Source organism: Zingiber officinale, chromosome 2A (assembly GCF_018446385.1).
Source record: "Zingiber officinale cultivar Zhangliang chromosome 2A, Zo_v1.1, whole genome shotgun sequence".
NCBI classification, from domain to species: Eukaryota; Viridiplantae; Streptophyta; class Magnoliopsida; order Zingiberales; family Zingiberaceae; genus Zingiber; species Zingiber officinale.
The window spans coordinates 33669313-33681769 of NC_055988.1; the positions used below are offsets into that span (position 1 = coordinate 33669313).

At 39.8% G+C, this 12457-nt stretch overlaps 1 protein-coding gene across 1 annotated transcript; it reads left to right on the plus strand.

Moving 5' to 3' along the window:
• The first annotated feature begins 6993 nt into the window (after positions 1-6993).
• LOC122041010 (AP2-like ethylene-responsive transcription factor AIL7) lies at positions 6994-10891 on the plus strand. Its single transcript, XM_042600531.1, has 8 exons — positions 6994-7595; positions 7712-7794; positions 9124-9132; positions 9215-9303; positions 9573-9646; positions 9728-9778; positions 9855-9931; positions 10119-10891. Exons 1-8 carry the CDS (start codon positions 7264-7266, stop codon positions 10577-10579), a joined length of 1176 nt encoding a protein of 391 aa, XP_042456465.1. The 5' UTR covers positions 6994-7263; the 3' UTR covers positions 10580-10891.
• The last annotated feature ends 1566 nt before the right edge of the window (positions 10892-12457 follow it).

Genomic DNA, 12457 nt, shown 5'->3' on the forward strand with positions numbered 1-12457 from the left:
TTCCGAAGCCCCGCGTGAGCTTCTTTCGGCTGAGTTGCTTGTTGGCATTCGTCCGTGAAGTTGTTGCTTCCAGGACTTCAGTCGACGACAAGAAGGCAAGCTTGTATTGTTACATTCATTGTATTTACTTCTTGTATTCCTTGTATTCTATCTTGCTGTTGCGAGTTATTGTGGCGAGGTTTCTCCACCCACAAGGAGTATCTATTAGCCGGTTTTCCGGGGGCTCATCCACCGACGGATTGACTGGACTCGTCCACCTTACGGACACGCCGAGGAGTAGGAGCCCTAATCTCCGAACCTCGTTACATCCTTGTGTTAAGGTTTGGTTTTCTTCTCTTTCGTTTCTTTGTATTTTCCGCTGTGCTAACTCGATTTGTAGAAAGAAAGCGAATTTGGGGTCGGCTATTCACACCCCCCCTCTCTAGCCGAGTACGAAAGATCCCAACAAGTGGTATCAGAGCGAGGTCGCTCTTCGCCGGATTAACATCCGAGGGAGCACAAGCTAGAGATGGATCAACTCGGAGAAGACATCACGATTCCACCCTTCTACGATCGCGACGACTTCGCGTTTTGGAAGGTAAGAATGAGATATTTTCTTATGACTAACCTTGAGAATTGGAGTTGTGTTCAATTAGGTTTTACTCCTCCATTGGATAAAGAAGGAGAACTTTTGGAGAAAAAGAAGTGGACAAAGGAGCAAGTCCACCAATCAACCGTCAACGATGAGGTATTGAAAATTTTTGAATTTTCTTTACCTAATGATGTTTTGTGTAGGATAGGTGGATACAACAATGCCAAGGAGTTGTGGAACAACTTGGCTAAGTTCCATGAGGAGAACTCCACTTCAAGCCATGAAGAGAAGTCAAGTGAGTCAAGTCGCTCACATCATGGAGGCATGGATTTAGAGGTTGAGGGTCACTCAACATCTAAGGATGAAGAGGAGGAGAGTTCTTCTTCAAGTTTGGAGCAAGAAGAAGAAGCTTCTACCTCCGGAAGGGATGAAGGAGAGAGCGTTCAACCATCCTCAACCCTAGGTAACTCAAGCAATTTAATTTCTTGTAAATTACGTATAATGTGCTTTGAGTGTAGGGAGTATGGACATTACAAGAGTAAGTGTCCAAGGAGGGTTAGGAAGACTCCACCGGCGCCAAAGGTCAAGGAAGTCGGAGTCCCAACACGCAAGGGCAAGGAGCACGTGGTGTGCTTCCAATGCAAGCGAATGAGACATTATCGGAGTCAATGTCCGAGGGGGAGGCAACCTCACAAGGACAAGAAGACGAGCACATCGATAGGGGGAGCTAAGGCAAACCCTAAGGTAACATTTAAGGCTCATTATTGCAATACTAGTAAGATGCATGCTAGTAGTTTGATTGCAATTGACAATAATGATAAGCATGATAATTATAAAAATCGATACATATGCTTAGGTGCCAAACATGTGAGCCTAGATAAGGATAACACTAGGAAAGCCAACCCTAGGATCAACTCATCTAAGGTTAAGGATAACCTAGGTAGAAATCCCAAATCATCTAGACATATGCCTAGGAATACCTCAAAGAAAAATGATAAATTAAAGTTTGAGGTATTAGAGAAGGAGAATCAAGTCTTGAGGTCAAGACTTGATACTTTGGAAAAGGCTCTTAAGAACTTGGAGAAGTCATCTCTAGGGTTTAAGGGTCAAAAACCAATATCCAAGGACAAGAAAGGTTTGGGTCACAAACCTAAGTCCCAAGTGGTCAAGCCCACTTATCATAATGTTCCATTCGATTATGGAACAAAATCTAGGGCTAGGAAGACCATCACCAAGGTCACAAGGGGAGTCACCCCTAGAGTTGATCTTGATGAGTCCCAAATGACCAAGGCTTTAAAGCCTAGGAGGGTCATTAGGAGGGTTGCTAGGGAAGTCATTCCTAGTGAATATTTAGTGAACCCAATGAGCTCAAATAGGTATTGGGTTCCTAGGAGCGTGATTTCATCACGCTAGATGGATTAGAGTGTGCCAACCTTATTTGGATAGATAGTTAATCTATTCATAGCAAAAGGTGGCATTTGAGGAATTTTCAAGGTGTAATCAAGCCTTGAAAATGAAATGGAAAATTATTCCTAAGGTGATTAGGATGTGCCAATCTCAATTAAGGAGTTTTCTAGAGTCAATCTAATTGGCACATAGTGATCTAAAAATCTTTTGTATTTGATTTTAGGTCCATTACACTTAGGAATATAGAATTTATGGCAAAATGATCAAAATTATCAAAAATGGCAACTAAGACTAGAATTAGGTATTTTCTATACCTTTATATGATATTTGCCATGTATTGTTTGCCCTCACATGTCATGACATCATATTTATCTTATTATCATTTGAAATGTCATGATAGTGCTTAGGCTAATTTTTATGTCATGTTTATTTAAGTTTCAAACTTTATGCCATGACATCATGACATTGGCACATGTTTTCATTTATGATACCATTTTATGTCATGTCATCATCTCTTGCATTAGTAATCAATTGAATTGATTTAAGGATGAAAAACACATTTTGATATTGAGATCAAATTTGTGTTTAGAAAATGCATGAGACCTTAGTCTAAGATACCTAAACCCATATCTCACATCAAAATTGACATGGATGTGTTTGATACACTTTAGATGTGTGTGAGATATTAGGATCATGAGTTAGGATCAAGGTGCATAGTTCTTGTACCTAGATTAGCCTAATTCAAGAAATGGGGGATCATAGGGAAAGCTTGTGTACAAGTCATGTACATTTAGCCCTAAGATTATGGTCCCAAATTAAAGGGTTTAAAAGCATTTTAAAATTGATTTGAAAAACCTTGATGAAGCTTTCCTAGTGATAGCATTCATCATTGAACATTGTGATACAAAGTTGAGTTAAACTTGAACTATTTCAAAGTTTTTGAACTTTGTATCAAGATTGAAAAATGGAAACTATTTTCATAGAAAACTATTTTTCCTTGATAGTGTATGATATGAGGAATGTATGCTCAAAGTTTCGTAATTTTTGGAATTTTCTGTAATTTTCTGTGAGTTTCTGAACTTCTCCCGAGGAGAAAATCAGAAATATCTGATTTCAGAGGCTGGATCGGTCACCGGACCGATCCAGGGAAGGCCTGATCGGTCTGGTGACCGATCAGTGACGATCCAGTGCGATCAGTGAAGCGTGGATCGGTCTGGGGACCGATCCATGGGGCTTCTGATCGGTCTGAGGACCGATCAGTGCGTGCCAGTTTCTGATTTTCAGCAGGTGTCTGAAATTTCAGTTTTTGGGAGTGAGTTTCGGGTTTCTAAAGGTTTGAAACTCTCCAAGACATTGTTGGTTCAATGGTCAAGGGGGAGTTGACCTTTAGGGGGAGTTTTACCTAATTGTCAAGGGGGAGTTGACTTTTAGGGGGAGTTTTACTCCTTAAGACTTTCGAGGATTAGTGATATGAGATTATCACTAAATTGAGTGTTGAGTTTAGTTTCAAGGGGGAAATTAAGGGTTTCAATGAAAGGTATGGGACTTTCATTAGGAAGAAACTCTTAACCTTGATTCTCTCTTTTTGATGTGTGTCAAAAAGGGGGAGAGATGTCCCAAGGGGGAGAGTGTAGGTTTTGGAAGAATGTTCAAGGAAGAAAAACTCTGTAGTTACTTGTCTTCAACTGATCAAGCAGTAGGCTCGGCATTAGTGAGGGCGAGCGGAGTGTTGGTGCAACCTTAGGTCAAGGTTGACCTGGTTGACCTGACTCGAGTTGTGCTTTGATGTTTGACGATGTTTGACGAGAAGAGAGTTGTATTCTTGATGTTTGACAAGAATAGGTGTTTGGGAGATTGTAGGTGCAACCTTAGGTCAAAGTTGACCTGGTTGACCGTGATTCGGGAAAAGTCCAAGCAGGGAGCTTGGCACGCGAAAAGTCCAAGTACGGAGACTTGGCACGGGGGAAAGTCCTAACTGGGATGTTAGGCAGTGTGGAAAGTCCTGGTGAGTGAAGCCAGGCAGTGGGAAAGTCCTAACTGGGATGTTAGGCAGTGTGGAAAGTCCTGGTGAGTGAAGCCAGGCAGTGAAAAAGTCCTAACTGGGATGTTAGGCAGTGTGGAAAGTCCTGGTGAGTGAAGCCAGGCAGTGGGAAAGTCCTAACTGGGACGTTAGGCAGTTGGAAAGTCCTGGTGAGTGAAGCCAGGCAGTGAAAAAGTCCTAACTGGGATGTTAGGCAGTGTGGAAATCCTGGTGAGTGAAGCCAGGTGAAAGTCCGGGTGAGTGAAGCCAGGCAAGGGAAAATCCAGATGGATCAGGGATGATCGGACATCTGGTGTTGAGGAAAGTCCAAGTAGGTCAAAGGGATTGACCGGACACTTGGCGGAGAATTCTAGCAGGTCAAGGGAGTGACCAGATGCTAGGAATGAAGTACCAACAAGTCAAGATTGACCGGATGTTGGTTTGGACTTGGTTTGGGCGAAAACCATGAACTAGATCGATCTGGTGATCGATCCAGTGATACCTCGAATATTCTGATCGGTCTGGTGACCGATCGAATACATCGATAGCTCATCAGGATAACGATCGGTCGGTGACCGATCGAGTCGATCGCCAACAGAGCGAGGCGCAGAGGGCTGATCGGTCCGGGGACCGATCAGATAAAGCCCGATCGGTCCCCGGTATCAGAAGTTCGATCGATCGTGGACCGATCAGAGGTTCCCGATCGGTCCATGGACTGATGCTTCTTCACGATCGGCGCCGATCAAGATGTTGCCTGATCGGTCCACAGATCGATTGCGATGCAACGGCTAGTTTCTTTTCTTCTTCGCGGTATAAGGAGACGGGCATCTTCGTGAGATCTCTCTCTTTCTTTTTCCTTCTTAGAACTTCTGTTCTTGAGCTCTACGAGCTTTTGCACTTACCAGCCCGTGAGCTTCTTCTACTGAGTTGCTTGTTGGCATTCGTCCGTGAAGTTGTTGCTTCCAGGACTCAATCGACGACAAGAAGGCAAGCTTGTATTGTTACATTCATTGTATTTACTTCTTGTATTCCTTGTATTCTATCTTGCTGTTGCGAGTTATTGTGGCGAGGTTTCTCCACCCACAAGGAGTATCTATTAGCCGGTTTTCCGGGGGCTCATCCACCGACGGATTGACTGAACTCGTCCACCTTACGGACACGCCAAGGAGTAGGAGCCCTAATCTCCGAACCTCGTTACATCCTTGTGTTAAGGTTTGGTTTTCTTCTCTTTCGTTTCTTTGTATTTTCCGCTGTGCTAACTCGATTTGTAGAAAGAAAGCGAATTTGGGGGCGGCTATTCACACCCCCCCTCTCTAGCCGAGTACGAAAGATCCCAACAGATGTAACTAAATTAGTAATTTACTACGACCTAGAAAGATAGTTGGAAAATCATGTTAAAAAAATATGATGGATGATGGATTTTCTAATTTCATATGTGGTAAAGCTAGTGGTTTGTTGATTGTGATGAAGTCTTTTGATTTGATATTGATATTACACTTGATGTAAAAGATAATGGGGATAGTAAATTTCATTTATCGAGCATTACAAGAGAAGTTTCTAGATATTTTAAATATAATGGATTATGTTTCAACTATTAAAATTGTGTTTCGTAGAAAAGAAAGATTCGTTGTCCTATTTAATTATGCAAAAGAAGTTTGTGCTGAGTGTGACATTGAGATGCCTCACATGGAAGCTCATTATAAATCTATCATGGGTCGTTCTTGTCGTCAAATAACTCAATTATAATTGAGCATCAATATTGATTTGATGTATTTATTGCTACAATATATTTTTAAGTTGAATAATTAAATAATAAATTCAAGAATGAGGTAGTCAAATATTTTAAGTTTAGTTACGCTTTGGAACCTAAAGAAAACTTTAAGTTTGTTAATGTTAATCACATTTATAGATTTGTTGAAAATTTCTATTCTCATGAAATTTGCATTAGTTAAGAATGTAATTGAATCACTATAAGTTTGATTTTACTAGTTATGAAAGATTTCATAATTTGTCAATTATTTTTGAATTATGTCAAAAATTAATTGAAATAAATAACTCATAAACCTACACTTTAATTGATATGTGATTTTTTTTCTTATTTATTATAGTTTAGACATTATAACTACATTGTTCACTTATATATTTAATTTAATATATTTATTTAATTGATATGTTGATTTGCCTTATTTTAACACTTCGTATTTTTATAGCAACAATAGAACAAGTATTTGTAGCTACAAAACTTATTAAAATAATTATACTTAAAAAGATGGAAGAAGAGTTTGTAGTAGATTTGAGTTTGTAGTAGATTTTATGATGATCTACATTGAATGAGAGTTATTTAAAAAAATTGATAATAATATAATAATTAATAAGTTTGATTCTAAGAAGAATCGTAGAGCATAAATCAGGAAGCACTAGCAATTTGAGACTCCTCAGTTTAGTATCTTTAAGTTAACTATATTAAGAAAAATTTATTCGTTAATTTATCAAAATTAAAATACGATCCTTAAATATTTAAGAAACTAAGAAAGTGCACTTTTATTACACCATTGATCTTAGCTAGACTATCCATAGATTAGCCATATTAAAAATTCTTTAATAAGTAACTGATCTACAAATATTGGACTGATGATTTATCCGTCATGAATTTATTTTTATTCCGTCATGAATTTATTTTTATTTATTTTAATAATCAATAGGAAATTTTCAAGACAACGAATTAATATTTTAAAATTAGTCAATCTAAACGGAATATCTATTATTAAAAATAATAATAATAATAATAATAATAATAATACGTGATTAATTGCGGTGAAACAGAAAATTAGAGGAGCGATTCGTTAAATTGCCCAAACAGAAAGCAAAAGAAAATAAAAGAAAAACAAAACTACTTTTCTCTCTCCGTCACGAAAGACGGTTGATTTATTTTTTATTTTTAAAATTTTTCTTTCGCTTCGCCGCCCGGACTTCCGCAAAGCTGCTTCTTCTTATGACAGATTTCCTTGACTGCAGCGGCGATGTATCTCTCTTTCCCTCTCTCTCTTTCTCTCTCTCTCTCCTATCTAATGCCTCGCTCTATCTTTATCTCTTCTTTCTGATGCTATTTATTATGCATGACTTCTTTGCCACAGTCAGCAACGCTAAGCGCCAACCTTCCTTTTTGTCCCTCTCTTCTCCCCTCTTCTATTCTCGACTGCATTAGCTGCTCGCCCACCACAATCCACCATTTTCAAACTTTGCTTGTCTTCTGCCCGTCTCCAGTATGGGCCACAACTGGATCTCCTTCGGCCTACCGCCGGTGGAGATGCTACTCCGTCCGCAAGCTACCGCCTTCGACCTCGTCCACTCCTCCAACGACGACCACGAGTCGTACTTCCAGTACTTCTTCCCTCCCGCCCCTGCCGCGACCGATCTCAAGCTCGAAGACCTCCTCACCGCCGAACCCTGCTCGGATCCCCTCGCCCAGGTTACCGACGCCCAGGATTCCTCCTCCGCTGGCACGGCTGTCGTCGAGGTCTCCTCCCCTGCCGCCGCGGGGCCTATAGTTCCGTCCGCGGCCGGCCAGCGCACGTCGGTCTACCGCGGCGTCACCAGGTGCTCTGTACTTTAATTAATTAACTAATTAATTAATCGATTAATTATAGTCGGCACTCAACGCCACACGTGCATGCGACGGGAGCGAGCTCACTCGTGCGCGCCTTCTGCGGCAGGCACCGGTGGACTGGGCGGTATGAGGCGCATCTCTGGGACAACACGTGCCGCAGGGAGGGACAGAAGCGCAAGGGTCGCCAAGGTCACTCTGCTCCTCCATCTCCATGCAAAATTCCGCCTCATTTTTTTTATTCTCTCCTCTCCTCTCCTCTCCTCCTACTAACATATAATTTACCTGAGAGATTAAATGGAGAGAGAATTCAGCGAGAGAAAATCGACGGTAAATGCAGGTTGCGTACTGCCTGCCTCCCGAGGGCAGCGGTACGGCCGCTGCAGCAGCTGGCGGATTTGGTTGCACGTTGTCCGCGAGATGCCGCGCCACTCCCACAGCGATCCATTTCTTCCCCTTTCCTTTGTTTTTGTTTTTTCTTTCCCCTTGGGCCTTGACTGTCACAGTCGATCCCCCACCTGATCGCACTCCGCGCCTTATTTAACAAAAGAAATAATAGCGATATAGGTAACATCACGGGCCCCACGTATTCTAGTCGATCTTTGCTTGGCATGTCAGCCAGGAGCCCTGTGTCCTGTGCCACAGTGCGAGGGCTCGGCCCCCATCATAGTGGCATAGGACACAGTAGAGAGATGTGGGATTTATTTGAGTGAGTGACACTGATGTGACGACACACCGCTCTTAATCTGCGAGGAAAAGAAAGGGGTGGGTCGTATCAGTGAAGAGAGTGTACACTGCCACTGATCGACCTTTTTCAGCGGGAGGGAAGATTGCTCCTTGTCAAAATGAGTCTCTCTGGTGCAGACGTAGAGAGCCTTTGACTGGAGCCCAGAAGCAGCGGGGCCGGCAGAGTTACCATTAGTCACTTCACTAGATTGGCTGTGCGTGAATCAACACGCCCATCTATCTATCAATCACGTTAAGCTTCACTTTAGCTAGAGATTGAGTGATGTAATACTCTGATGTTACACGGAAATAGCGAGAGTATTTTTTGCTTCTTCTGTTCGATTGAAGTAATATTACCAAAAGGTCATTCATTCTCTAGTGATTCCCATCAATCATATTGTAGCTTCGTTCGCTTGCTTGCTCGGGTTTATTCTGATGTTACACCAGAACAGTTTGGATTTTTTTTTCACCTTCTCCAGTATCTACAAATCCTTTTGTGATGTGCATTCATTTCATTTGAAGCTAAGTTTCTATGGCAAGTTGTTTGGATATTTTGCTGTCAGCCAATGATTCTGTCGTTGAACTTGAACTTGAACGTAGAGGATCTTGATTTGATAACTGGTTGCATAGCGAAAGGCTCATTTTCTCAAAAACTTCTGAAAAAATAACTAGAACTGTGTAAAGAATAGCAGCAGATGATCTTTCACTTAATATAGCCTTTTGTTGTTCCTTTTGTCTAATCTACCGTTCCTGTTTTTTGTTTTGCATGGGAATATCGTGGCTATTTGTGTTCAGTGTATCTGGGTGAGTGATCTTGCTTTCTCAATTTATAAGAGGTGAAGTAGTTCTTGAACCAAGATGATAATGGCGCTTCAACATGAGACAGGTGGCTATGATAAAGAACAAAAGGCAGCTATAGCTTATGATCTCGCAGCTCTAAAATATTGGGGTCCGACGGCCACGACCAACTTTCCAGTAATCTTCTCCACTGCCAAATCTTTAATGCTAAGAGGCATTTATGTGCATCATTTTATTTATTCTGGATCTTTACTTTGAGGCCCAAAACTGTTTCGGCAACGTCAATGATCGTTCAACACAGTTTTGTTTCCAATAGAAGGGAAAATATTTCTTTCTATTCCATTCCACGTGTAAATAGGATTGGAGAACTTCCTCTATTTCCTTTTGCCCCTCCCAATCCTCTTCGATAGCTTACTGATAAACCTTTAGTATTCTTTAATTTGTAGGTAAGCAATTACAGCAAGGAGATTGAAGAAATGAAGTGTATGTCCAAGCAAGAGTTTATTGCATCTATAAGAAGGTATTAGCTCACAGTCCTGTTTTCTGGATTAAAAAAACTAAATAGTGGCATCTGCTTAATTTGATTTGTCTGGATTTCTAGAAAAAGCAGTGGATTCTCAAGGGGCGCTTCCATCTACAGAGGAGTGACCAGGTGAAAACTCAGTGTCTTGCTTTTAAATTATGCTTCAAAATTTCCTGAGCTGATTGCTTTCTGTAATTCTTATCAGGCACCATCAACATGGACGGTGGCAGGCAAGGATAGGCCGAGTCGCAGGCAACAAGGATCTCTATCTAGGAACCTTTGGTGGGTACTTTTACTATAAATTCTTGAGGGATTGAAATCTAAGTATTAGCTCTCAACTTAATTCGTTTTGCATCATCTGTTTTAGATCGGCAGTGTTTCAGCATATGAAGGATTTAATCTGTCTATGCCTTGTTACTTTTCTAACATCTTGAAGTTGAAATACACTAAAAGTTGGAACCTTTCACAGCTACTGAAGAAGAAGCTGCTGAGGCATATGATGTAGCTGCCATCAAGTTTCGCGGCACAAATGCTGTCACTAACTTTGAACTCAGTAGGTACGATGTGGAAGCGATCGCAAACACTGATCTACCGATCGGAGCAACTACAAAACGGGCCAAATTGTCTCTCCAAATGGAACAAAACCAGTCCCCATCTGATAAATTTGAGAATGGACAGCAATTGGACAATGTGACACCCCATCTCTTTGGAAACCATACGCAGTTTCAAGCTCCTTGCGGTGCAGCTCCCGGCTTGACATTTTGCAGTTTGGTTGAGAATGCTTCTGTCACCGTTTATCAGCAAGACCTGTGCCTCTTCACTGCAAAAGAGCAACTCAAGAACTCCGTGGTTAGTGTTTGCAGCCAAGATTTGTGCTTGTTCACTGCAAATAGTAAACAACTCAGGAATCAAGTTGACAATCAGCAATGAAGGGCCAGGGGCATTCTACGACACAGTAATGCTAGTATTTTCTTTTTATTATTATTATTATTATAGTGAAGAAAAGAAGGATCCTTCCTATTTTGCTTAGAACAAATGCTAGCCAGTTCCATGGATCATTTGGGGTAGGGATAGAATAGAATAGTCTAATGGGGGGAAAACACTAATCCAGTTTTGAGGTCCGACTGTTCTACGCATGTAAAGTGTTTTGTTTTGACTTTTGCTTGCTGCTTCATGCGATGTTATTGTCAAATGTTTTGTTGGAAGATGGCAGCATGAAACCTGCGTAAGAACATGATAAAGTGCTAGATTGCTAAATAACTCTTATTGGGTATGTATGTTTTCTACGTCCATTTTGATTAAAGCACATCGAGTCCTTTTGTTTGCTGATGTTTTTCTTATAGATGCAAATTCTTAAAGTGCCTAAACCAATAATCTTACAAGTGACTCATAAGCTGAACTGCTTTATGAGCAGGTCAGCCATGGCCGAAGTGCACTCAATGGGATTGACCTTAACTATTCTGAGTGCTTGGTCAAAGTGTTGTCCAGTAAATCAAAAGTGATAATTTAACAGACGACTAAGTCATGAGGTGATTGGATAACGATTATTTTGGATGTGAAAGTTTGAATAAGAAATCGGTTAGCGAAGTCGTATCCAAGTTAAGTTTAATCGTTAGATTCGAAATAAAAAAATAATGCTCTACTATCAATTAACCAATATAAAAAAAATTAGAGTGAATAAAATTGGATTCAAAATAAAAAAATAATGCTCTAATATCAATTAGCCAATATTAAAAAAAAATTCTTAAGAAAAGATTTTAGATTTAATAAAGTTGGATTTAAAATAAAAAAATAATGCTCCAATATCAATTAACCAATACTTAAAAAAATAATCTTAAAAAAAATAAAATCTTTGTAATATTTGAAAAGATTTTAAACGACATTTTGTTTTTTGGACTCAAGATTAAAGTATTGTAACTTCCACTAAATAATTAATTGTAGATTTTTGAATGGTTAAAAGTCATATGGTTCAATCCAAATAAAAAATTATGGTCTATTGATGCTCAATCCTCTTGCATCAACACACTTACTTATGTGGAAGATATATTGGGTATAAAAAGATAATAATTAATGCCAGACATGATAACGTTTATCCTGTGGACAAAATAAGAAGGAATATTGGAGAAGACAAGAAGAAAATATGAAGAACACCAAAAAGAATCCTACTGTTTGTCAAAAAAAATAAAAATAAATAAAAATACCAAAAATACCCTAATTACCATAAAAACTAAAATTACTAAAAATAGCAAAAAAAAGTTTGAATCCTCCGAAAAAGGTCTAAATGGTTGATTTTAAGCCGAAAACTTGACGGTTACGGGTTCCCTAATAACAAATATAGATTTTCAAATTTTGCATGTGTGAGCGTTGACAAAGTATAATTCCAAGTTCTGAGTCAAAAGTTACGCCCCTCAGAAGATTGAGTTCTCCTATGTTGGTATTGTATTAGTTGCCTTGAGTTGAAAAGAACTCATCCTCGAGTTCGTAGTAGTATCATTAGTATCAACAGAGTAAAAAGTCAAGTGCTTCACATTGAAGCCATCAAATGCCTTCAAATGACTAGGAAGACGCAACCTGTAAGCATTATTATAGATCTTCTGTAATATCTCACACGGTCCAATCTTCCGATCCTTTAGCTTATTATACTCGCCAACATAGAAATGATTTCTATTTATCCAATAAATAGATACAAATCATAAGACGATTGCCTTAGGACACCTCTCAAATATAACATACTCCCACTTGGCCAAATACCAATCACCGTGGTACCCTAACCATAGGTCTCTATATAACTCTCAAACTTATTTTGAG

What these genes read in the sequence shown, in the direction of transcription:
- LOC122041010 (XM_042600531.1), top strand. Translation starts at nt 7,264, where the DNA reads ATGGGCCACAACTGGATCTCCTTCGGCCTACCGCCGGTGGAGATGCTA. An exon ending in CGGCCACGACCAACTTTCCA is followed by an intron (nt 9,304 to 9,572) that starts GTAATCTTCTCC and finishes TTTAATTTGTAG; the next exon opens with GTAAGCAATTACAGCAAGGA. An exon ending in TTTATTGCATCTATAAGAAG is followed by an intron (nt 9,647 to 9,727) that starts GTATTAGCTCAC and finishes CTGGATTTCTAG; the next exon opens with AAAAAGCAGTGGATTCTCAA.